Below are 26,474 nucleotides of genomic sequence, written 5' to 3' on the forward strand. Positions count from 1 at the left end.
CAATTTTGTATATGGTCACTTCTGGTTGTTGGCCACAATATGCAGGGAGTGCTAGAGGGATATAATTCGACTAGGGGTGGCACGGTTTTCCCAGAAATGTATTAGCACAGGGTGAGGCTTGAGGAATCTTTACAATCTGAAAAGTACATTGAGCATAGAAAAACCCAGATTGCGCAGAAAGTTATGGGGACAGTGCTGAATGATGGATTTTGGGGTATATTTTGTTGGTGTGGTTGTCATTCTTCATCCAATTTATAGTCCTGAAGGTAGTAAGACAATGAGACGTGGCCATCCATGGGGTCCATGTATGAGTTGGTGCAAGTGATGAGAGAATGGATAGCGGGTTGCATCCCCTAATTCGCATGGATGGGTGCTCTAGATTATAAATAATAGATGGTACAGAAATCCTGAGCATATCACTAATATTTTTGTCTGTGTAAATTCCAGGTGTCGCTTGTATTGCCAATGTATTGATGTCGCCAATATTTTCAACCGTGTAAATTTTAGGTGTCACTTGTATCACTAGTGTATCGACGATATTTCAATAATATCACTGATTTATCAATATTGCCAAAATTTTGTTTTTAAAAAAAAAAATCTATTTCAATTTTTTTATGGATGCATGGTTGTATGTAGTGTTCAAATTGTCAACAATAATATTGATCATATTGTGATATTCTCGTTATCGCAACATGGGCGATATCGAGACCAATCTTTCATTTCAGTTCCTGTTGTTGACAACTTCTCTGTGAAATATCGTGTTGTTGATATTTTTGAAATATCGATGGATGTTTGGATGGAAGGTGAGATGGTTGGATTGGTTTCTTACGACAACGCATGCTTTTAAGCTCCCTATTAAATGGAAACTTATTATCTATGCATTCTTTTCGCAATTTTATTTTTTTTTTTTTTTTTTTTTATATTCCTAAATATGCAAATATGTGTATTTTAGCATCTCCTAAAGTTTCACTGAAAAATTCCACCCATTTCCCCATGGTTTTCCACATTTCCGGTTATCAGGGATATTGATACTATTTCCGTATCCTCGGCTAGTGAAACTTACCGATAATTCGAACGCTGGGTTTTATTAACCTCTATTTGTGCCTTTCGCTATTACTATGCATAGATTACAAAGTTCATTCAATGGTGAATAAGGGTTGCCAACATGCAACTCGTATCATATTACACATTGCAAATATGTTTGGTGATCACAGCTGTTGATCAGGCTGTCCATCACGTGGATAGGCATATGCCGCCATGAAGGAATTGATCTTTGGTAGCCATCTAATCAGCAGCAAAAGGAACCGTTGGCTCTAAACAAAGCCAACAATCCACATTTAACTAGATAAACTCATAATAAAGGTCTAAACACTGATTTTTGGGCTGCAGCCCATCAATGGTGTAGCCCACCAGCATAACACCTTCGATGGCCACATATGCTTGCCACTTCTACTGTGACGAGGAAGTCCCATAGCACTATGACATGAGCTGCATGTCAGCCTAGTGAATATTACATGCTCAGTGGGATACAATTAGATAGAAATGGGATTTTTAAAGGGAATTGCTATTGACAATGCCCTACCAGAATTTGATAGATACACTTAGCTTTTCTAATTTTGGCAATGCAATACCGTCTACTATTGTATTACTAAAACTATAAAGAGCATATTTATCAATAAGAGAGCCTGTAAAGAGTGGTTCCCTTCCACAGAAGGTCCAATAAATCATTTGAAACTTTTCAGAATTAATAAATATCCACAACGTTGCACCATTCCAACTCCCAAGCATGTTTATGGAGAATTATCAAGAGCGGGAATAAATCAACAGTGACCATCCATACAATTACATCAACTTGTCAAGGCCCATAACCAAAATCCCTAACCAAACCTAAACCTCTAAAAATAAGAAAGGGAAATCTATAACATGCCAAGCATTAAAAAAAAAATGTAGAGTATCAATCTTTGAGAAGCATTACACAATGAAGCATATTAGCAGCAAATAAGCATGTGATGCAAACTAACATCAATGGTAGAAAAACAATCAACAGACAAAATCTTCCACAGTTATTGTATTCACAATATATACCAGAATCTAGACACCCAGTTGCAGACTGTTAATCAACTTGGAGGTTTCTTAAAGAAGAAAGCCTAAACTAGAAATTTCCCAGGGGAAAAAAAAATAAAAAATCCATCCTATAAGAAATCCACATTCCAGGAGCTAATGTTAGACTGAGTGCATATGGTTCTTAAATCTTAATTTTTCCATATTTATTTTATTTATTATTTTTTTGAAGGTAATGGTTAATGTGTATGGCTCATACCAAGTAGAGGTCTGAAATTACTCAAGAATTCACGCTGCTAAGCAATCTGATTCAGTTTGGCCACTTGGCCTATTTAGAGAAGATTTGCTAAACATATAACTATTGTATCGAAGTTCAGATAATCATTTTTGGAAATTAATTTTGAATATCAATTATAGAAATTTCCTATTTAACCAAGTAAGCCAAATATGAATTTTCCTCAAGGCAAGCCTTGACAAAAAGCTAGACATCGGCAACTAAAAGTTAATGAAACACCTTACACGAATTGAGATGCCTCAGTCTGTAATATGTAATTTCTCAAATACTCTGAAAAGGAGCAACGAGAGTGCAAATCCAGATTCCTCCCAATTACATTTGGAGATCTATAAAAAGTCCTAATCACACAAGTAATCCTTTTCTGAGTCATTTTATCATTCGTCCATGCACTTCCAAAATCCAACGAAAAATGTCTTGCAATGTCTTCAAACCTGAGGGATATCCTCTTTTAAATGGTTGGAAAATGAATGGAACTTGTACTCTCTTTCACACAAATCAAGAATATCAAATACTCATTGTGTTTGATATTTCATGTCACCACTCAACTCCTAACATGGTTGAAGTCACTCTGATGCTGTTGAGTCCAGATTGAAGTCACTTTGACACTGCTAAGCAACGGTTTGCCAGGAAAATCTAGGTAATATTTTTACATGGTGAAACAGGAGCAAGTCACATTTCATGGATACCCGTTGAAGCAGCATAATGGGACATATTCCATACTTGTCTGTGGTTGTCGCTGTGTTTTCCTGCACAAGCATGTTTGCATATCTATCTTACACCATTTAAATACAAAATTGTTCAATATAATATTTTATTTGATCCTGTTATTGTTTGAGTCTTATGCATTCTTGTTAGATATTCTGCTCTTTTAAGTTTACATAAGAAGCCTGTAATTCATCATAACCACCACCACGACCATCATAGCCTTGTCCCAGCTATTTTGGGTTGAATGATTCTTGAGATTGGCAAAATTTTGACAATTCTCTGCCTAACTGACATCAAACCCTCCTTGACATGGGCTTGGGATGGGCCGGTATGGCGCATCCAAGCAAGCTTTACCGAAAATGCCTCTAATTTTCCTCACTTTCTTCAATTGCACGCAACAGAGTTTCAGAAAGTTTGAAAGTCATTTCAAGTTTAGACCAATCCAAAATATTTCAAAGACTTGTAGAAGACCTTCAAATTTTTATGTATAAATTATCCATCATTTTCTTCTAGAGTTTAATCAAGTCAACTGATGTGCCAAACTGCATTTAAGCTGTTATTTTAACCATCTGACACTGTCAGTTCAAGCAAGATTTCAGTAGCATTCTACTCAACATTCTTCCAACCTCCCAAATCTAACTCCTTAAGATCCCGAAGCAGCTATTCTTACCACCAACTACAGTGAGTACATCATGTTTGCATTAAGAACATTACATCAATCTCTTCTTCTTTTCAATACGCATTACATCAATCAATCATGCTCAGATTTTGAATCTTCAATATCCTTCCCTACATGCTCTTCTCAGGCACTTCCTACTAAACTGATTTTTTTTTTTTTTCAAAAATTTCCACTTCTCCAATCCCCAATCAAAATCTGCTCCCTCTTAGTTCAACTAAAGTTGCAAAATTCCCTAAAAACTAACACATTTTTAACATATAATGATTCTATCCAATTCAGAATCTGTCTGGTGTCAGGAGAAAGTAGGAGCATCTATTCTCCTCTGCAACTGTCCCAGCATTGCCTTGAAATTTGGAATCGCTCACTTTCTGATGTTATTGCTCACTTATACTCAATTAAAAAATTACCTTTTTCTTAAAGTTTCAGATGGATGTTCCTACACCTCTAAGAAAGTCCAAGAGATAGTAGCAAGTGAAGATGAAAGTGCTACACCAAAATATTTAATGTTCTTAGTTCTTACTGAATAGAACTTTAGGGTCCATACACAGCCTTCTCCCTAGAGAAACACAGCTACAAGTATATAGGTCATAAAATGTTTCCCATATGCTATAACAGAACTACAAAGTTAAATAACTAACTTTCACACTGCAATTCTTGAAACTAACTGTATCCTCCTACATCGCAAGTTATGCTAGAAAGCAACAGAAATTTAATCAGGCAGAAGTACTAGTTTCATGTAAAGAAAGGAGATTATCTCATAATATTAGATGAAACAAATAAAATCATGCAGAGAAGAGTACCTGATAACATGTTTCTCACTGTTGATTGCCAGATCCTTGCATGGCTTGAGAATTTGCTTGCTGCTGTTGTATCTGTTGCAGAAGGCTAGCAGCAAATTGCAGGGTTGATTGGTACCGCTGATTTTTGTCTGCCTCACCTTCTGATGTTCCCTGAACAGGAGCTGAGAGCACAGACTGCAATTTGTACCTGATTAGGGAACCCCGCATGTACTTGATCAGTTACAGATGGCATGCCCATCTGTAGTTGGGATATAATACCGCTCTGAGCCTGAGCAGCTGAAGTCATTGGCTTTGGTTGCTGAGGGACTGGTGGACGGAATACCCCAGCGGTATCTGTTGCATGTACCATGCTGTAATTCTGAGAAGCATCTAGCTGATATTGCTGATTGGCCTGGGGAAGAGTAAATGGCCCACCTTGGAATGGGACCCCAAAGTTACTCATGGACCTAGAAGGATAAGCAGACTGTTGCGCATTCAAGGCAGGCTCCTGAACCTGTGGGCCACCAACTGCCGCTTGTCCGGAGATTTCTGGTCCATTTGCAACATTTGTGTAAGTTGGAAATTGAGAGAAAAGTGGCGACTGATTATTAAGTTGATGGCTAAACTGTTGTGGTTGATGAGTTATTTGCTCTTCTCTTAAAGTATGGGGAACACCAGACCCTGTCGCTTGATGGTCCTGACTCCAACCCTGTGACGACATCACTTTATCTGGTGCAACTGAAGTAGGAAATGAAGCCGCCCTCGCAGAAGAGTTCAAACCTGACTGTACCGTGTTCGAAGCAGGAGACTGTGTGTTGGCAGGAAGTAGGGCAGCTAAAGTTGCAATGAGCTCTGGTGTCAAGGACACTCCACCCTGGGGTTGCGCTGCAGGATTACTGCCATAATCTGGGGGAAGAGACTGCATTACATGTGATTGATTGGTTTGTCCTATCGGCAGTTTAGCACCTCCTGCATGAGGCATTGGGTCCTCATGCAAAACCCTATTATAATCAACTTGCAAGACATGGTCCTCCTTTGGAGGACCAAAGTTATGATCGGCTGGTGGCAGAGGAGGTAACTGTTGTCTATCAATATACTGTGATGGTGGAGGAATGGACTGTTGTGGTTGTTGTTCAGCTACACTTGCTGGTTGCTGGGGCAATTTGAGAACCACCCCATAAAGACGTTCAGGACCAGACACATTCAGAACATTAGTTAAAAAATCTGATGGAGGCACCAAAAATAAAGTAGTCCCATCATCAAGTTTTGCAACACCAGCGCGATTCTTGGCTCCCAGATAATGTAGAAATTCAGTGTAGGAAGCAAAATCTTCTTCACTGTCTGGTAAGAAGAAAACAATATCAAAACCACTGGCCTCTGCATAGTGCTTCGTGAGCATATCCAATCCTGTTCTAGCGGAGCAATTCACAGCTTCAGGGCTGCAAAACAGCAAGTTTTAACGCACACATTAAAATAAGAATATAATGAACCACTAACAAGGGGAAAAAAAAAACAGTGCAGGAAAGATAAAGCTTACAGCTGAGAGTCTATCCCCTTCCCTATTGGTACACATCGAGCATTACAAACAGGAGTTCCACCTTTCGCAATAATACCACGCCAGCAGTGATCTTTATCAGGAAGGCTACGGTGCTCAATATGGCCAGATCGGTCTACACTCGGACCCCTTACGCCTACTGGGCTACGATGAATTTGAACTTGAACATTTGCAAGCGGACCTGAAGCACCAAATGGGTCTCCAATTCCCTGATTATCCATCCTTCTGGCATGGAAAGGAGCATCATCATTGGATGGAGGGCCCTCAATCCTTGATCTCTTTGGATCTCTGTGGAAAGGGTTTGGATCAAATCCATCCCACATACCGGGCATGGGCCTGATGGGTGGCCGCATGCCTTGCGCGGGAGAGGGGAGCATCCCTGGTGCAGGGGGAGATAGCCTTCTCCAATTTGGAGCCATTGGATTTGAATCGGGAAAGTTATGGTGAAGGGCAGCCGAACTGCCAAACTCTGGGCCTCCGAGGAGTGGATCAAAACCTCGCGGCCCAAAAGGCCTCATTAACATGTTTGGTCTAGGCATGCCATTAGGAGGTGGAGGTCCAAGAAAACTGTTTGGAGCCATTGGACGTGGATGACCAAAGAATTCTGGGGGCCCGGGTCCATATGGAGGTTCATTAAAGAACATATCTGGTCTTGGTCCTCTAATTGCAGGAAAAAAACCCGGGTTATACTTACCAGGTGCAAGCTCACTGCTTGAAAACATAATTTGAATCCTAGGATCGTTAAAAAGACGACCCTGCAGGCCTTCCTTGGCACGCCGAGCTTCATCAATGCTTCTGAATTCTACAAAGGAATAATGCCTTGATGGAAAACTTTTGATTCTTTCGATTTCACCAAATAGAATCATAGCATTGTGAAGCATCTGTTCATCTATTTGAACTGATGGTGGATATCCAATCCATAAGATGTTGCTAGGGTGGCCATCCCCTCTTCGCCCACCTGGTGGTTGAGCAGACTTCAGCAAACATGACAAAGAACATAGTAGATGATCAGGTCCACTTAAAATATGAAATCCAATTTAAAATTCAATCATTTAATTACATAAACATATAGAGAAAAATAGGGCAGATAAAACACATTAATGTGATGTTCTGTAAGGGGGTTTACAATTACCGGATGCCTTCTAGGTCCAAAATGGGAAGATTCAGGGAAGTTTCTCATTCCATCTGGTGGGGTCCAAAATGACTCTGGAGGACCTCTGTCCCTCGACTCCCTTCTGTTGTTAAAGTGTCCATCCCTTTGGTCATGATGATCAGGCCAATTGTCCTATTGAGAACAAGATCAACACCCAATCCAAAAATTTAGGGGAATATATAACATTTACCTCCATATTGGTAACTAAAACTGGAAAAATTACACTAAATAGAGTCGAAGCCTGAAAACAGCTAAAAGCATAGCCAACAAGGAAATTTTATACGTACTCTTCTTGATGGTTGTGACCTCAGAAAATCTACTCGCATTTGCTCACCACCTAACCGCTTTCCGTTCATATTTTTCATAGCTGCAACGGCATCTTCTAATTTATAATATCCAACAAGAGCTGAGTTTCGATCCCTGAGGAACTTGAGTTCCTCAATCTTTCCAAACTTTGTAAACTCATCTTCAAGCTGTTCCTTTGTGACAGATGAACTGATTGCTCCAACCCAAAGAAGCTTACCGGGTCTAGCCTGCAAAGCAGTAGAGGATAAGCACTCCTGATAAATGAGTATGCTTAGACTGGAAGCAAATCCTCTGCATTGACAGCATCAAGCAAGCAATAGCCTATGGTGTTGTATCTATTTGAGAGAGAAAATTATTAACTGTCTGGTACCTATAGCATTAGTGACTGATGATGATAGAACACAGGAATAACTCTCAAGCAAATTTAAGAATACGCAACCCAGGCCATAGCAATTGCTAAAAAAGACACAGTAGTTTAGAGCAAAATAGAAGTGGAAATGAGAATTTAAAGTATACATCAGCCTCCATTAGTCCTGATGCATCTCATCTTGTCCATTCTAGATCGTCCTGAAATATCATATAAGCTGCAAAATTGTAAGTCTTGCAACTTCTAATGCATAAGTTTCATGGAATCTCACAGTTCGAAGTTTAGGCAAGCAAAGGCCATATTTGTCTTTCTCTGTCAATATGGTTGGGACAGATGATCCTAGATACAAGCACATGTCTCTTAGTGATGCCTTCTTCAGTGGAGGCAACTTTGATGCCATCCATTGCCCTACTGAAAGGGGAACCACATTTAAAGAATTATTTTGGATGTCTGATTTGTTCACTTCATTCCTTAAAGAGATATATTGTATTACCAACTTCTCTCCATACGGTGAAGAGTTTTGAGAATTGGTACATACTATATTTCTCTCACGAGATATATCACGATTTCTATTTTAATTCCAGTTATGCCCACCTTTTCTTTCAACAAGAGTAATAATTGGCCAAGAATATTACATCTCAACTTTCCATCACGGAGCTTTTTTGGCATAAGCAATTGCCAACACATTGTTTCTTTAGGACCTTGCAGAAGCTCTGCCACATAATTTCATTGGATCTTAGCAAACATCAATTAATGCTTTAGATTTCTTCTATTTAAAGTTCACGCAAGTTTCTGAGTAGCCAACGATCAATGGCAATGCACTCATAGATTTTTATTTTTATTTTTTAATTATTCAATAGAACATAATCACGGGGATCATGAGCACTCATGTTCATAAAAACACGGAGGCATATCACAAAATTCAGAAAACGGGGGGGAGAAAACAACCACTTCCAACATCTCTAGTTTTAAGACCAATTCTTCATCATGGCTGCTGTAACCCCCGTGTTTAGTGGCCATGTGCAGGCATGTTGCTAGACACTACCAATGCACGATAGATGGACTCGGTGGGACGGATTGTGGGTTGGCACAACACAGACCAAAGTGTGGCATAGCAGAGAAGTTGCACTAGTGGACTAGTGCAACATTGACACCAAGGACTGGCAGCAGGGCACATGCATGAAGTCCAGCACTTGTGCGGACAAAAGAGGGCAGTTACGCTGATAACACAATTATGAGAGGCTTGGCAGTCATTCATTAACCTGGATCGCTTGTTTGAGTAGGATTTAGATACGTGGAGTAATCATTGCTGGTTGTCACTTCTTGTATATGATTGTATGTGTATTTAAGATACCCCATGGCTTTTAGGGCTGTAGGCGAGTGTATCATGTAAAGGACATTTTCCTTAGTGAGAAATCATAAGGTTGAGTAGGTACCTATAAAATTATGTTGCCTGTGTGTGTGCTTTGAGTTCCTTTTATTTCTTAGCCTCTATTAGGTCGTTTGGTTGTACTACAGGTTGACATCCTTAGGCTGATCATGAGAGTGGTCATCATTCTCTATTCCACCCATGACAAGTTTGGGATCAAAGCCCCATTTGCAAACATGGGACTAACTCCAGACGATGGTAGGGTGGGAGTGCCAAGGAACGAGTGGCTTGGCTCGAGGAGCAAGTCACAGTGTTGACGGCCACTGCAGCAAGTGTGACTTCAATTTTGGCCATTGTAGATAGATTGAGAGCACATGAGTAACGTCTGGATGCACTGTTTTCAGTATTGACGATATCGGCTGATATATCCCACGATATATCTTATATCCCACCTGTGCGATACAAAACGCATGGGTAGCGTTGATATTCCCACATGTTCGATCCGGTGAGCATTTTTTTAATTTTGATTCTTCTTTTTTTGTAAAACATGCTAAATTAGTGTCAAATGGTTATAAATCTATAATTCTTCATGTTTTATATGAAAAATCATGGATTTCAAGCTTCAATTTCAAGAGTTCGGGGAGATTGGCCAAGTTGCAAAAAATTGAAAAAATAAAAAAATCAATTTCTCGCAAGTCAATTGCAATCTGTGTCTAAACATAAAATTAAACACGTATGTAACCTGATCTAGTGATTCTTGGTAATTTGGGGATTTTTAAAAAAAATACTTAAAATGTTAAAATATACATTTTCGAAATTCTGATTTGATCAACGATCAATTGGCCCCAATTTCAAAGTATTCAGGAGTGTTTGATGAAATCATCATCACATGCACTCTAATTTTGGGATTGGGGAAAGATAGAGTGATTTATAGATTATTTTATTTTTTTTAATCGAAGAAGACGACTACCAGTGTTATGTGAGAGAGTATTTTCACTGGTATCATTCTACTATGACCTGGGCATAATATTGTTGGTTTGTGAAACAATATTATACCCAGCCATATCGAGATGGAGATGGTGATTTTGAGCCACTGTGCAGCTTTATGTGGGTCTAAGCCACAGCCACACACATTATTCATGTGTATTTTTAATTTTCAACTTCTTCTTTTGCTTTTGAACGTATTGTTTGTGTTTCCATATACGATTTCTTATATTTATAAATTATATGAATTGACTTTGAATATACTTGCATCAATTCAATTAGACAACGCATAGATTAGGACCCCATATAAAGGAAACCTATTATACGCACTTGTTTTTTGTGATATTTTGATTTCTAAGTGTGTATTGATGTCTTTTTCTAACAATTTCTGAGGTTTCATTGAAAAATTCGACCAATTTCCAATGTTTTCCCATGTTTCCCAACAACAGCGACACATTACGCGATACAACTGATATATCCCATGTGATAACCGATGTGTATCAGTATCCTAAGGTGTGATACATTACGCGGTAATGATACGGAAAACATTGCTTGGATGTACTAAGGGACAAACTCAAGTCGTTGGAAGAGTACACAGACGCTTAGGCCGCCCATTTCAAGCAAGGTTTGGACGATCTTGCTAATGAATTGGCCGTTGTGAAGCGTGTTGTTCATGGTCTTCCATTGCTAGTGAAACAAATGAGGCGAAAGTCCCTGAACCAACACCATACGGTGGCATGCCTAGCACCGAGTTGGAGAACTTTCTCCAGGATATGGAGCAATACTTCAAGGCTACATACTCCGGAGAACGAGATGGCGACCATCACAAGCATGTACCTAATAGGGTGATGCAAAGTTATAGTAGCGAGATTGTGTTGATGATGGGACCCATTCGAAAAATTTTACTTGGTCCGAGTTGAAAAGCAAACTAAAGGAATAGTTCCTCGCATGCAACGTCTCTTGAGTGACTAGCCTGTGATTCATTGCGAAAGTTGAAGCACACGAGCACTATTCGTGAATAAGTCAAGCAATTCCAATCCCTAATGCTCAATATGAAAAACATATCAAAAGATCGAAAGGACAATGCGTTGTTCAATTTCATGGCTGGATTATAGCCATGGGCCCAAGCAAAACTGAGACGGCAAAGTGTAAGGGACATTGACTTGGTAGTAGTAGCGGCAGACAGTCTGGTGGACTATAAGTTTATTAGTTTAATCCCACCGGACAAAAGGAGAAAAGAAGGGAAGTCCTTCAAGGACAAGAAAAAGTCGGGCCAAAATAAGAAGGATGCCTCTCACATAGATGGACAACAGGGAAGGCCTTCTAAGGTGGACTTTGATTGCTTCATTTGTTAGATGGACAACAAGGAAGGCCTTCTAAGGCAGACTTTGGTTGCTTCATTTGTAAGGGTTGTCATCAGCCATAGGAATGTCCGAAGAAGGAGAAACTTAGTGCGTTGGTTGTTGGGGAAGAGAATGGTGAACCTCTCGGCGACAAATGTGATTGCCCGTGAGAAGCCTATAACTATTGGGCTTATGCACATCAAGATAGTCTTTAGTGGCCACAATGTCCATGTGATGGTCAATACAAGTGTCATGCACAATTTCGTAGTCGATAGAAGTATTACGCAGTTAGGTCTATTGGTGGGTATGAGACTGATCGTTGGTGTAACCAAGGATGTATCACTATGTGTGGGGGAGTAGGCTGGAAAATGCAACTTGATGGTTGTACCACTAGATGATTTTGAAGTAACTTTGGGCATCAATTTCTTGTCAATGGCCAGGGCTTGCGTTGTCTCTCATCTCAGTGGTCAATTAATAAATATGTGAAGAGCTCCTCCTTCGTTCATGTGCCTCGATTGCAGAGGGGAGTGTGGAAATAGTGACTGCACTCCAGATAACAGATGGGCTACTTTGCCATAATAGTTGAAGAAAATGTTGTTGATGGAGCACTTGTTTATGAAGGTGTTGTTGCCTTGTTAGAGGAAAGATCACTTCAGTTGTGCGTCGATTGTAGGGCCCTTAACAAGGTGACGATTAAGAACAAGTACCCAGTTCCCTTAGTTGTTAATCTAAACAACCGCTAGGCAAAGGCATGCTACTTCTCCAGGTTAAATCTGTGTTCAGGATACCATCAAGTAGGGATTAATACAGGTGATAAACCAAAGGTGATTATGGTTTGTTTGAATATCTTGTAATGCCTTTTGATTTTTAACAAATGCCCCTGCTACATTATGTAACTTAATGAACGATATTCTCATCCATTTAATGATGTCTTTATAGTTGTATAATAAATAATACAGTGGAGCACAACAACAGCCTAGAGGAGCATGTGAAGCATGTCAGGCTTGCGTTGGACAAGTTGAGGAAATTCCAGTTAGAAAAGTGTAGCTCTGCCCAAACAAATCATGTTTTTGGGCATCTCATAATCAAAGAACAATTCTCAATGGATGAGAAGAAGGTTCAAACTACCATTAATTGGCCCACACTCATTAAAGGTCTCGAAAGCTACAATCTTTTCTAGGCCTAACCAGTTACTCCAATCAATTCATCAAGGGCTATTCAAAGAAAGTTGTTGTACTTAATACTAACTAAATTCTTGAAAAAAAGACCGAAATGGGACTAGTCTTTTGAATGTCAAGTGGCTTTTAACAGCTAAAGACAAAAATGGCGACAGAACCCGTGCTTAAGTTGCCAAAATTGATAAGCCCTTTGGAGTGTACATAGATACATTAGATTAAGTAATTGGTGGCTTACTGGTGCAATGTTGACAACCTGATGAGGACATCACGTCACGTGCACCCTTACGTACGTATCGGAGGAGGAGGCGGGCCGCACCACTTTCCCTGTGGTTAGGCGAGTACCCGTGATCGTGCTGAAGACCTCATGTGCATGTGCAAGCATCTAGAAGACCCCACACTGGGAAGATGTGCATGAGCTACTTTATGGAGTGATCCAGATCATTAGATCGGAGGGACGCGACAATCGTGCCATTGGATCACATGGATCACATGATTGGGCCATTGATCGTTGATCGTCCATATCAGTTTTAGACTTTATCATATTTTAGGATTTAGTTTTTGATTATTTTATATTTGGACACATTATGGGTGTTTTAGTTCATTTTATTTAGACTAGGGCTATTTTCATTAAAGCTCACAAGACGGGGATTTTTGTAATTTTGAAACTTTTTGGATCTATAAAAAGAGGAGGGCGTGTGACCTCTCCCTCATTGAATTTCGTGATTAAACAAAAAGAGAGAGAGAAAAAAGAGAAAAGCTCTTGCTTTCTTTTCCCATCTTCATGCGATTTGAAGATACTTTCGTGCGATTTGGAAGGAAGATTGGTGCGAGGCTAATCTTCATCAACGGAGGTGCGAGGTCTCCATCTATCCCCACACCATCTTCTATTTTCTTCCCCATCCAGGTATTTTCTTCAAATTCTTAATTCTCCCATCCCAAATCTTCGTCTTCTCCCAAACCTATCCACAATCTAAATCCCAACCGACCTAAACCCATCCCCAATCCAAACCCTAACCGACCTAAACCCATAATCCCATGCCACACGTGTGACCATACGGCCACACGTGTGAAACCCACCTGCCCCTTTTAGTTTCCCACCATCATTATATCAAAACCTCTTTCTTTCATCACCGAAACCCTAACCCTAAACCTAAATTTCCTACTTTCCCAAATTACCAAAACCCTAATTTTCACCCTAGGTTGTATTAGGTTTCCTATTTTGAAATAGACTATATCCTATGCTAATTGGATGTCCCTACATCCATTAAATCCTAGTTTCGTTTTATTTAATGATCTTATGTTACGATGTTCGTAGCTTAGGCCAGGATTACGCATGATTTTCTTTTTATTTTCATGATATTTGTGATGAATATAGTGATGTTTGTGTTTTTTTGTTAAATATCTTAATTCGGTTATCTCATCTCACACGTTACTTAATTCATGCATCGGTCCTGCATCACAACCCGTACTTCGAAAGCTAGCAGAGGCATTCTGTTCACGAGAAAGAGAGAACGGCAATCGTGCATTGCTTACATCTCTAAAGGCACTATCTACTCAGTGGCAAGTTCGTGGCGTACAAAGACAATGACGAGTTACTTTATAGCTCATAAGTTGTCCCCGAAGTAGGCTCGATGGCAAGAAATCCTGGTGGAATTTGACTGTCCTGGAGTACAAGACAGGCAAAATAAATGTGGTTGAAAATACACTCAGTTAGATGGAGACATCGGAACCATACACAGTAGCAATGGCATGAGTAGAGAATGATCGCTAGAGTAAATCAAGACCGAGAGTTAGAAAGATGTTGTTACTGCTCGGGTTCCACAACAAGTGAAAGATGGTGTGATGTTGGCGGTTTTAACAAAAGAACAATATCCTCTACGTTAAAGGACATCGTCCCTATGTCCCAAATAGCGACGGTTTGCGGTGTAGACTGCTCAGGAACACGATATTGCATGGGCAGGGCATCTAGGCCAAGGGCGGACTCTGGCCCTTCTTTCACGAAGTTATTACTAGCCTAAAATGCATGAAGATGTGGATGTGTATGTTCGGATGTGTCTTATTTGTCAACAAGACAAGATTGAGAAGCAAAAGACATCGAGCTTACTCAAACCTTTGCCTATCCCAGAGAACCTGTGGGCAAGCCCCTCCACGGACTTCATCATGGAATTATTGAAAGTGAAAGGCTTCAAATAAATCATGGTGGTGATTACAGATTCTCGATATGTGACATTTATTCCTACACAAGCATGCGTGGCCAACGTAGCCACACAATTGTACTTTAAGAACGTCGTGAAGTACTGGAGGGTACTTGTAGACATTGTTAGCAATAGAGATACTTCGTTCATAGGGAGGTTTTGGATGACGTTCGAGTAGCTTGGCACAGAACTGAACTTCTCAACAAGCAATCATCCACGGACAGGCGATCAAACAGAATGGGTGAATGAATTACTGGAGGAATACCTTTGTCACTGTGTGACATCCAACTAGCAGAATTGGGTTGGCTAGCTAGACATTGCCCAGTTTTGCTATAACTTAAAGCAAAGTTCTTTGACAGGTGCTAGTCTGTTCGAATTAGCTAGGGTCCAGCAACCAATAATGTCTAATGAAGTCACAAAGCAGCAATCCAGTGGACGTTACCTTGCAACAAATAGAGTTGCTAGGTCAAGGATGGAACAAATCGAAAAGGCAAGGAACTTCTTGGCCAAAGCATTCAGGCATATGAAAAGGTGGGCTTATCTTAGTAAAATTCTTAAGAGTTCCAGGTTGGCAACAAAGTCATGCTCAAACTAACTCCCTGAATCTGGAAGAAAATAAGAAACAAGTGCATAAAGGTTTGATTCAGAGGTATGATGGGCCATTTAAAGTCGCAAGAAGAGTGGGAAAGTTGGTATATAGATTCAACCTGCTAGAACGGTTTAAGTTACATCTAGCATTCCATGTTTTCTTTCTCAAGCGCTTCCAAGGTGATCCAACGGGGTGTACCAAGCAGATGCCACCAACGATATGTAAACAATTCAAACGTGAGGCCGAAGCCATTCTAGACAAGAGGATTGAACGCCAAAGCAAGAAAAATTGGCAGACTTACTATCCGATGAAGTGGAAAGGTGCCCCTATCCATGAGGTTAGTTGAGAGAAAGATGTGATGCTATGGCAATTCGAGGACATAATCCAAGCATAACTAGAGTCCACAAGGACATCGATGAGTTTAGGTTGGGAGGCTTATAAACCCCCTGTTCAATGGCCACGTGCAGACACACCGCTATATACTGCCAATGCACAATAAACGAACTCGGTGGGACGAATTGTGGGTTGGCACAACATAGACAACAGTATGGAGCAAGAACAGAAGTTGCACTAGCGGATTAGTGCAACATTTAGAAAAAGAATGGGTAGTTGGGTACATGCCTGAAATCCAGCACTTTCCCACTAAATAACCAAGCACTTCTCTCATAGTGTTTTTTATCGATTTTTTTTAAGGTAACATAGGCTCGAACCCATGACCTCGATATTGAATCACACTATGTCTACCATTGAGCCATGGGATGGACCTCATTATGGCTAGCACTTCTGATGTAGGATGATGGAAACTACCCTAGGATGCAAGATGAGAGATCAATTTACACATTAATTTCAGCAATCAACATGTAAAATCAAACATAACCACATCATATATTCGAAAATTCAGATATATAACACGAAGGTCCTAGGTTATCACATACGCAGTACACAAAAATATAAAATAATTCAATAGTGTCCCACTTGGAAGTAGGGACTTCCAATCAGCGTGGGTAGTGCAACAAACACGTGGGTAGACAAAGATGCAAGCAAAATTCTAGTTTGGGGAAAGTTTCACAAAAATTCAGATTTTCATTAGGGTTTTGTAGTCATAGATGGAGATTTAGGAATGAGGTTTTTAGGGATTCAAATGATCTAGGGATTAGGGACTTTTGGAGGAAAATCAAAGAGGGAAACCCCAAACGGAGGCCCATATGTGTCTACGTAAAGAAGAAAAAAGACAAGAGAGGATTGAGTGGGGTTTTGATGGGTTTAGAATATTGTAATGGAAGGGGAAAGAGAAAGACAGAAGAAGAAGAATACCTTTTAAATAAGAGAAAGAGGAACGATGTGCCTTGGGGAATCCACACCAAACAAGCTTTTACCCTTCCACAATTCAATTGGATTAGAGGATTTCTCAGAAACCCTAAAACACAATGAGGAAAATTCCTTCACACAAGAGAGCTTCCCTCTTTTTTCTTTCTTCTCAATAACACTACTAGGGTTGGACCTCCACCCCTATGTGCTTTTATAATTAAAAATTCGTAATAATTATAATTATGTCACTCACTTAAGTGAAATGACCTATAATCCAAAATAAGAAAACTAAAACACTTATTATTAATCTCAACCATCAAATAAATCTTAAAAATAACAAAAAGCATAAAGGAAGCAAGATCAGAATCTAAGGGGCCCAGATCTTAGAGATCTGGCAACCCAATGGCTTGATTGACATGATCCAACAGTCAGATCAACACAAAATAAAAATCCTAAGACTAAAATGATCTCCTAAGCAGCCCACATGCATCGTCCCAAAGTGGGGTCTTCTTAATGCACATCCAATGCATGTGGGGTCTTCAAAATGACTCGACGAACCCCATTTGGAAATCGTCTCCCATCCACAAAGAAAGTTACGCTGATGTGGGTGGTCGTCTCTATTTTTAGTACACCCGAGTACGTCCTCTGATGTCCCCATCAATACTCCCCGGCTAAGAAGAATTCGTCACTAGTGAAATAAAGTTGTGATAACGCTCGAGAAGGTCAGTATCAATGCGTTGGAACTCTGTCTTTGTAATCCAAATGTTGTCTGACTCCGGCAAGTTCTTCCACTTCACGAGGTATTTCTAATATCCTCCATGGCGGGTAGAGATCGCTTGGTGGTCCAGAACATCTTTGATCGCTTCTTTCTGACCAAGTAGTGATGGAAGAGAAGGCAATGGGTGGGAAGTAAAGTTTGGTAAAGGCCATGGGTTGGGGACGGGGTCAAGGACACCATCATCTGGGATATGAGAAATGTTTGCAGGAGGGCTAGATAATGGATGTGTGGGTTCGTCACAAGGCAAAAGGTCCTCCACGTTGAATGTTGCACTAATGCCCATGTCAAATGGAAGATCCACCACATATGTATTAGGGCCCACTCCTGCCAAAATTTTATATGGACCTGCACTGTGGGCATGCAATTTCCTCATGGTTTCCTGTGGGAATCGTTTGTGCCTAATGCAAACCATGATGTAGTCACCCACCTGAAACTCCTTAAATTTACAATGTAAATATGCAGAGATTTTATAATGTTGATTACTAGCATTAATGCGCTTCTTGATCTCACTATGCAAATCATGTATATGTCGTACAAATGCGTCTGCGGACTCAGATGGCCTATGTGAAACAGACATGGTTATGAGATCTATAAGCGTTCTAGGCTTGTACTCAAATATTATCTCAAATGGACTCATGCTCTCCTGAATAAACCATTTACTAAGAAGCTCATCAACTTGTTTCTTGAGTTCCGCATGCTCCATGGGGTTCATTCTGTAATGAGGAAGGTTTGGAAGAGTCGACCCAAGGACAAGATCAATGGCATGCTGGATGTCCCTCATATGTGGAATCTCATCCCGGAGGTTGCCAAGAAAGACATCGCTGAACTCATCCATCACTGAAATCACCTCACTAGGCAACTCTACACCAACCTGAGGGGTAGCCTCTCTAGTCACGAGGGCATACACCTCTGAATCCTCCCTACTATCTCTTCCAAATTCTTTTGTATTAATGATATAAAGAGACTTAGGTTTGGACTTCCTTGAAGTTCCAAGATCACCCTTCTTGGTGATCTCCTTCTTTCCTGGTATGCTCTTGGGTGGAAGAGGACTCAATCTAATTTTCTTGCCCTCAAACATGAATGTACAAATATTCGAGCGACCGAATATTGTAACGTCCAAGTCAAATAATCAGGGCCTACCCAAGATGGTGTGGCCAACATCCACGGGAACCACATCACACCACAGCGAATCCTTATACGACCCAAACTGGATGGAGATACAACATCGCCGTGAGACCAAAATGGAGGACTCATCAACTCACGACACTCTGTAGGGCTGAGGGTGAGACTCGGCTTTCAAGCCCAATTGACTCACGGTGCTAATAAATACCATGTTGGCATAACTGTCACTGTCCACGATCACTTTACAATTCTTTTCTACACACTTGGTATAAGTGTAAAAGATAGTGTTCCTGCACCAATCATCATTTTCTATATCTTGGGCAAAGGCGCATCTGACTACTGCGAGAGTGTGGGTCTCCTGATCATCCAACTCCTCATCACTAGCACCAATATCAAGCTTATGTTCCTCTACGCCACAATTGTCCTCATCATCCTCATCTATTATAAGAGCTTTACCTCTTTCTTTGTTTGGCATTCCTTTGCGAGGTAACCATAATCATTGCAACGGAAACACTGCATGTGTTCACTTCCCTTTGAACTAGTGCTGACTAGACCCTTACCTTTAACATCTCTGTTATAGGTGGGAGCACTAGTTGGGGCTTTGGTCTAGCTCCCAAGGTTAGGTTTGGCTCCCAGAAGAGCAACCCTGCCACTGGAATCACAAGACCCAAACTGTTTCATGGTTGGTTGCACTAGGTATCGTTTAAGCTCCTCTACCCTAAGGTAGGCCTCCTCTAGGGTACCAACATCATGAGGGATGAGCTCACGCCTAATCTCAGGGCACAGGCCCGTCCTAAAACGAGACAGGGTCGCAACAGGGGACTCATCGACATCACATCGCATCATGTACTCCTCGAATCTCTCGATGTAATCCGATACAAACATCGACCCTTTCCTCAATGACTGTTGTTGATCCAAAAGGCGATCGCGGCAGGAGAGCGGGACATTTGTCTTTAAGAAGTTCTTTCATTTCAACCCGTGATGTAATGGGTTCATCTCCACGCCACTCTACCTTCAGTTCTGTATTGGTACATAACAACTTTGCTTGACCCGTCAACTTCATCTTAGCGAACCTCGCTTGATGGCGATCTAACATATCATGCCACTTGAAGAACTGGTGCATGTTAGCCAAGCCAACCAAGGAAATGCTTCGGGTTCAAGCGACCATCAAACTAGGAGCATCGACTTTGACGCTCTTTATAACCCTTTTCTCAGGGTCATAACGATCCTGCGACTCTCACCGAGGTACTTGGGCACGCGGTCCTATGTGACCTACTCCCTAACCAAAGTTCCTATTACGACCCCTAATGGGTTCTACTGGGACTGGACGCTATTCGACTGGGTCCTCATCCACAAGCTCTCCTACCTGAGACTGGTGGTCTTCCCCGGTGACGGGGGTACCATGAGAGGTAGCTTCTAGCTGCGTGATACGCTAGTTTCTAGCAATCAATTGTACAACAGTGGTTTTAATGTGCGTCTCAATGGCCGTCGAACAATGACTAATTTTTTCGAGAGCCTCGACAATCTGATCAGGGTTCATGGTGGGGAATAGACCAAAACCACAACCTATTCGCGTTTTGCATACACTAAACGACCCTAATGAGAGAACCTAGCTGAATGTGTACTATATGATAAATGCGGTGCAAAAAAAAAAAAAAAAAATCAAACTTGACGGCGAACAATGTGATGCTATATGATGCACTTGTGTTCTATATACGATGACCCTTAGTACCTTAAACCTTATGGATAGCCCTAGAATGATTCTAATAAGGCTAAAACTAAAAAATTGACAACTAGGTGTCTTAAAGTCACTAAATCTGAAAATTCTAACAATATAGGACTTTGAAAATACACAAGCAGAAAATTTAGCAAGCCAAATCAGAAAATTCAGCAAGCTATATGCGACCTATATGCTCTACTATGGGTATAGGAATTTTGTCGAACACTTGCCCTATGCTAGACATAGGCTCTGATACCAAATTTGATGTAGGATGATGAAAACTGCCCTAGGATGTAAGATGAGAGATCAATTTACACATTAATTTCAGCAATCAACATGTAAAATCAAACATAACTACATAATAGATTCGAAAATTCATATTTATAACACAGGTCCTAGGTTATCACATACGCGGTGCATGAAAATATAAAATAATTCAATAGTGGCCCACTTGGAAGTAGGGACTTCCAATCTACCGCAGGTAGTGCAACAACCACATAGATAGACAAAGATGCAAGCAAAATTCTAATTTGGGGAAAGTTTCACAAAAAATCATATTTTCATTAGGGTTTTGTATTCGTAGATGGAGATTTAGGAATGGGTTTTTTAGGAATTCAAAGGATCTAGGGATTAGGGAGTTTTGTGGAAAATCAAAAGGGGAAAACCCCAAACAGGAACCCACACGTGGCTACATAAAGGAGAAGAAAGAGAGGGAGGATTGAATGGGGTTTTGATGGGTTTAGAAGGTTGTGATGGATGAAGAAAGAGGAAGACAAGAGAAGAAGAATAATACATTTTGAATAAGAGAAAGGAATGATGTACCTTGGGTAATCCACCACCAAACAAGCTTCTACCCTTCCACAATTCAATTGGAATGAAGGGTTTCTCACAAACCCTAAAACACAAGGAGGAAAATTCCTACACACAAGAGAGCTTCTCTCTTTTTACTATCTTCTCAATAACACCACTAGGGTTGGACATCCACCCCACATGTTCTTTTATAATTAAAATTTTGAAATAATTACAACTATGCCACTCACTAAAGTGAAATGGCCCATCATCTAAAATAAGATAACTAAAACACTTATTATCAATATCAACCAAATAAATCCTAAAAATAACAAAAAAAAAAAAAACATATAGGAAACAAGATCAGAGTCTAAGGGGCCCAGATCTAGAATGGTCTCCTAATCGACAAGATTCAACGGTCGGATCAACACAAAATAACAATCTTATGACTAAAATGGTCTCTTCAACAGACTGCATGCATCATCCCAGAGTAGGGTCTTCTTAATGCACGTCCAATGCATGTGGGGTCTTCAAAATGGCCCGGCGGGCCCCATCTAAAAATCATCTCCCATCCACTAAGAATGTTGCGATGATGTGGGTGGTCGTCTTCGTCACACCCGAGTAGGACCTTTAATGTCCCCATCCACTTCACTCATAGTGATCCAAAATAAAAAAACCAACTTAAGGTGGTGACGACTTTTTTTTAAAGGATAACAAAACTTTTATTAAAGAACACTACCATGACAACCAAGGCGGGAAATGAATACAACCCGATCAATTATAACCCAAACGAAGAAATAAAATTACAAACGTTCACAAATCGCAAGATAGACGCCTAGCCCACCACTTCAATTTTGACCCTTCTCACCACCTCTTCCATAGATCCCCTCCCATTTTGAAAGCAACAACTACCAAGACAACCAAGGCGGCAAACGAGCTTTGCTTGGGATCTCCTAAAGAGACTTATCTCCACACCATACATCCTCCTAAAATTGAATAAGCGTCCCATCTACAAGTGATAAAGATACCCCCACACCCCATCCTTGATCCCATACTTAGAAGCAATAACCTCTCTCCACAATATCCCTTCTTCAAAGCCAAACCTCCATAGCCATTTACCTAGCAAGGCTAGGTTCATGGTGCCCAAGGCCCTAGTACTTGCTCCTACTTTGGCAACAGGCAAGCACAACTCTTCCCACTTAAGGAGATGAAATTTTTGCTTTTCCTTTACCCCTCTCCACAAGAAATCTCACACCAACCTCTCCAATTTGTCAAGGATTGGCTGCAGACATCTAAATAAAGACATGAATTAGATAGACAAATTTGATAATGCATCTTTCATTAGCATTAATTGGCCACCAAAAGACAGATCTCGGCTCTTTCAACTTGAAAGCTTCCTCTCAAATCTTTCGATCACCTTATCCCAAAGGTGCTTTGTCAGTTTACCGATGCATAGAGGAAGGTCAGGTACGCCTGCACCAAACCAAAAAGCATCCACTAAACTCTCATCCTCCCCTTTGTTCAAACCAAACACCCAACATCTTGCAGTTATGTAGATTAATCCTTAGCCTTGACATGACTTCATAAAACCTCACTATCCTCTTTATATCCTTAGCCCTGACACGACTTCATGAATCCTCACTATCCACCATGGCCACATCACAATGGTATCATTGGCAAATTGGATATGGGAGATCCCGACTCTCGCTTTCACCATCGTGAAGCAACTGATGAGATCAACCTCTTGCCCATTTTCTAACATTTTGCTTAGAGCCTTTGTTACCACCACCACAAACAGAAATGAAGATAGTCGATTCACCCTACCTTATGCCCCTTGACGCCTTGAAACCAAGACAGAGAAAGAAACCAATTGAATAAACCCTCAAATCCAGCCCCTCCACTTCTATGCATTCCTTAATCTCCCCAACATATAATTGAGGAAGTCCCAATTGACACAGCCATATGCCTTCCTAATGTCCATCTTTCACACTACTCTCTTTCAATCCCTGTGCCTAGAGTTAGGGGTGCACACAAATCAGTTCGGTCCAGTTCTGGGGTGAAACGAGAACCGAACCATTCCTAACAGTTCTAGGAAAATCGGAACTGGAACCGGACCGTAAAAACCAGTTTGGTTCTACGGTTCTGGGCTGGCCAATGTGGAAAACAGAGATCGAGAGAGAGAAAGAGAGAGAGAGAGATGCGGTGGCGATGGGTATAGACGAGAGAGAGAGAGAGAGAGAGAGAGAACAAGGGAGCGAGAGAGAGAATGAGAGAGAGAGAGAGAGAGAGAGAGAGAGAGACCATGGATGAGTGAGGTGGAGCCGCCGACAGCGTGGGTCGGTGGCGGTGGGCGGCTGATGGCCGTCTTGTGAGAGAGAGAGAGAGAGAGAGAGAGAGAGAGAGATGATAATGGAATGGGGGCTGGGGCAACGTGAAGAGATTAGGGTTTTTTTTTTAATTTTATGTTTATTTTTTAAAATATTTATTGATTGGGATGGTCCGGTTCCAGGTTCAGTTCCAAGTTTGGTTCTACGGTCCAATTCACGGTCCGGTTCCAAGTTTGGTTATATGTTTTGGTTCACGGTTTGGTTCGGTTCTTGATGCAGGACAATTAACCACCTGCTCTAAAAGCTCGAACTGTTAAAGCATGGCGAATCAATCCTTTTATCTCATAGCCCATGCCCCACATCTCATGAGTTAAGACCTCGGCTGAACCCCCCTTATGGGCCCCAAATCACATGGGTACCGCCTCACCCGAGCCACCCGCCTCACATGGGCCGCCCACCCCGAGTGTGCCCCTACATCCCATAGGCAACCCCACTTGACCCTGGTGTGAAAATGTTCCTGCATTAATCACCCCCGGTGAGGAGTCTCGAACACGAGACCTCCCGCTCTGATACCAATTTGATGCAGGACAATTAACCACTTGCTCTAAAAGCTCAAATTGTTAGAGCATGAAGAATCAATCCCTTTATCTCAAAGCCCAAGCCCCACATCTCACGGGTTAGGACCTCGGCCGAACCCCCCTCATGGGCCCCAAATCACATGGGTACCGCCTCACACGGGTGGGGCCCACCTCACACGGGTTGCCCACCTCGAGTGTGCCCCTGCATCCCACACGCAACCCCACTCAAGCCCGGTGTGAAAATGCCCCTGCATTAGTTCTACAAGACCCCAAACTGAGAACCGAACTGAACTAATCGATTCTTTGATTTTCGGAATCGGAACTGGTGCACTTCAGTACAGGACCAAACCATGCGGCTTGGTCGATTTCGGTCCGGTTTACCGATTCCATGTGCACCCCTACTAAAGTCGATGCACTCATGGGTTGTAACTTGTAAGCCCACTACCCAATATCTGTCGACTTGCAATATATGTTCCCTAGTTCTGAGAGATTACGCTTGCAAGAACCACCCTAAATCCAGTGGAAGGGTTTTGGCCAGAATCTTGTAGGGGCCCCAAATCAGACTGACGGGCCTAAAATCTTTTAAAAGTGTTTGTTTCTTCAATCTTCGAGATGGTAGTTATAAATGATGCTCTCAATTCCAACGACAGCCGCCCTCTTTCAGAAAATTCTTTGACAAAGTCAATCACGTCTCCTTTCGTCAAATTCCAAAAAACTAGAAAGAAAGCCATGGGGTAGCCATCTTGGGACCTAGAGCCTTGTCCCTACCTAGCAAGCCAAAAAAATAATAATAATAAATTAATTTCATCCTTGGAGATTGGCCTTTTAAGAGAATCCACTTCCGACAACTACTTAAACGGAAGATTATCCAACCTGGGCCTCTTCTGCTTTTAACCTCTAAGCAATTTCCTACAATACTATACTTGAGACTTGTCTACCCATTGTTCCTCGCCCTTATGCGAACAATATTGTGAAAGAACCTTATGTTTTTGTCCCCTTCTTTAAGCAAAACAACTCTCAAATGTTTCCTCCATTTAATATCCTTTCTTTGAAACTATGCGAGTAATCCAATGCTAACTTGACATGCAATTGTTCTCAACTTTCATCAGCTCTCCCCCTCCCTCAACATCTTGGGCATGAATGTCCCTCAAGATGCTCTCTACCTCACCTTCTCACTTCCCGGAAACCTCCCTCTTCCAAATATTTAACCTTCCTTTTAGCAGGTTTAGCTTTTGGCTCAACCTCAAACCAGCATAGCTCCCACTTCTAATGACTCCCACCATTCTTTCATAACCCTCCACTTCCAACCACATAAGCTCAAATTTAAACAGTTTTGGGCCCCAACTTTCCTCCACGACCTCCAAAAGGATCGGGCTCCCAAAAGGATCGAGCGATGATTGAAACACTAGCCTGGGGAGTCCCCACTATTGCACTAACGGGAACCTTTCCACCCACTCGAGGGATGCCAAAAAAATGTCAAGGCACGACATAACGACTTCCTCCTGCCCGTTCGTCCATGTGAATTTTGCTCCCCTCATCGATGTCTATCATTTAATTTCTATAGACCCATTCAAAAAAATCATTCATGCTACAAGTGATGCGACAACCATTTGTCTTCTCATGCATAAATCTAATAACATTAAAGTCTCCCCCAACATGCCACAAAAGACTCCACCCTCTTAAACTGAATCGAGCACCTCCCATAGCAAGTGCCTCTGGTATGGATGACACGAAAGCCACCGAAAACCTGAAACAATGTCCTTCAAAAACACAGTCACAAGGAACGACCCACATCTCCATCCCCTCTACTCCAGATTTCAGAGTTCCACGCCGCAACTATCCCCTTGCAAATCCAATAGCATCAAGGGTGACCCAATCCTTATGCTTAACCCCCAACATCGAGTCTAGTGTCTTCCGGTCAAAGGGCTGCAGCTTGTCTCTTGTAAGGAGATCACTTGAGCTCTAGACATATGGCAAATGTCCCTAACCTCACTTCTTTTATGCTTGCACCCCAACCCACTCACATTCCAGCTTAACACCTTCATTGAGAAACTAGTCTTGCCCCTCTACCCTTCTTCATGCCACTGCACTTGGCCCCCAAGTCGGAATTGATTGAGCATTCTAGCCTTACCAGGTCCCTCCATCCCTTGAGAGTCATTGGCTTCAGTTATTGGACTAACTAATGTAGGTGGGCCCCTCTCTCCTCGACAAAATGGAACTAGGCAAAGACATCCTCATTGCCAGCCCCAAAAGAAAACCACCAACCTACCCACACGCCTGATCATATCCTTGAG

At 41.4% G+C, this 26,474-nt stretch overlaps 1 protein-coding gene across 1 annotated transcript in view; it reads right to left on the reverse strand.

Moving 5' to 3' along the window:
• LOC131246400 (flowering time control protein FPA-like) overlaps window positions 1-26,474 on the reverse strand; it is a 70,522-nt gene that overhangs the window by 9,765 nt on the left and 34,283 nt on the right. The window contains 6 exon segments of the mRNA XM_058246502.1: window positions 4,541-4,721; window positions 4,723-5,228; window positions 5,310-5,958; window positions 6,057-7,048; window positions 7,207-7,359; window positions 7,515-7,760. Coding sequence (XP_058102485.1) covers window positions 4,556-4,721; window positions 4,723-5,228; window positions 5,310-5,958; window positions 6,057-7,048; window positions 7,207-7,359; window positions 7,515-7,760 — 2,712 coding nt within the window. The 3' untranslated portion in view covers window positions 4,541-4,555.

The sequence above is a fragment of the Magnolia sinica genome, chromosome 5 (genome assembly GCF_029962835.1).
Source record: "Magnolia sinica isolate HGM2019 chromosome 5, MsV1, whole genome shotgun sequence".
Classification (NCBI taxonomy): Eukaryota; Viridiplantae; Streptophyta; class Magnoliopsida; order Magnoliales; family Magnoliaceae; genus Magnolia; species Magnolia sinica.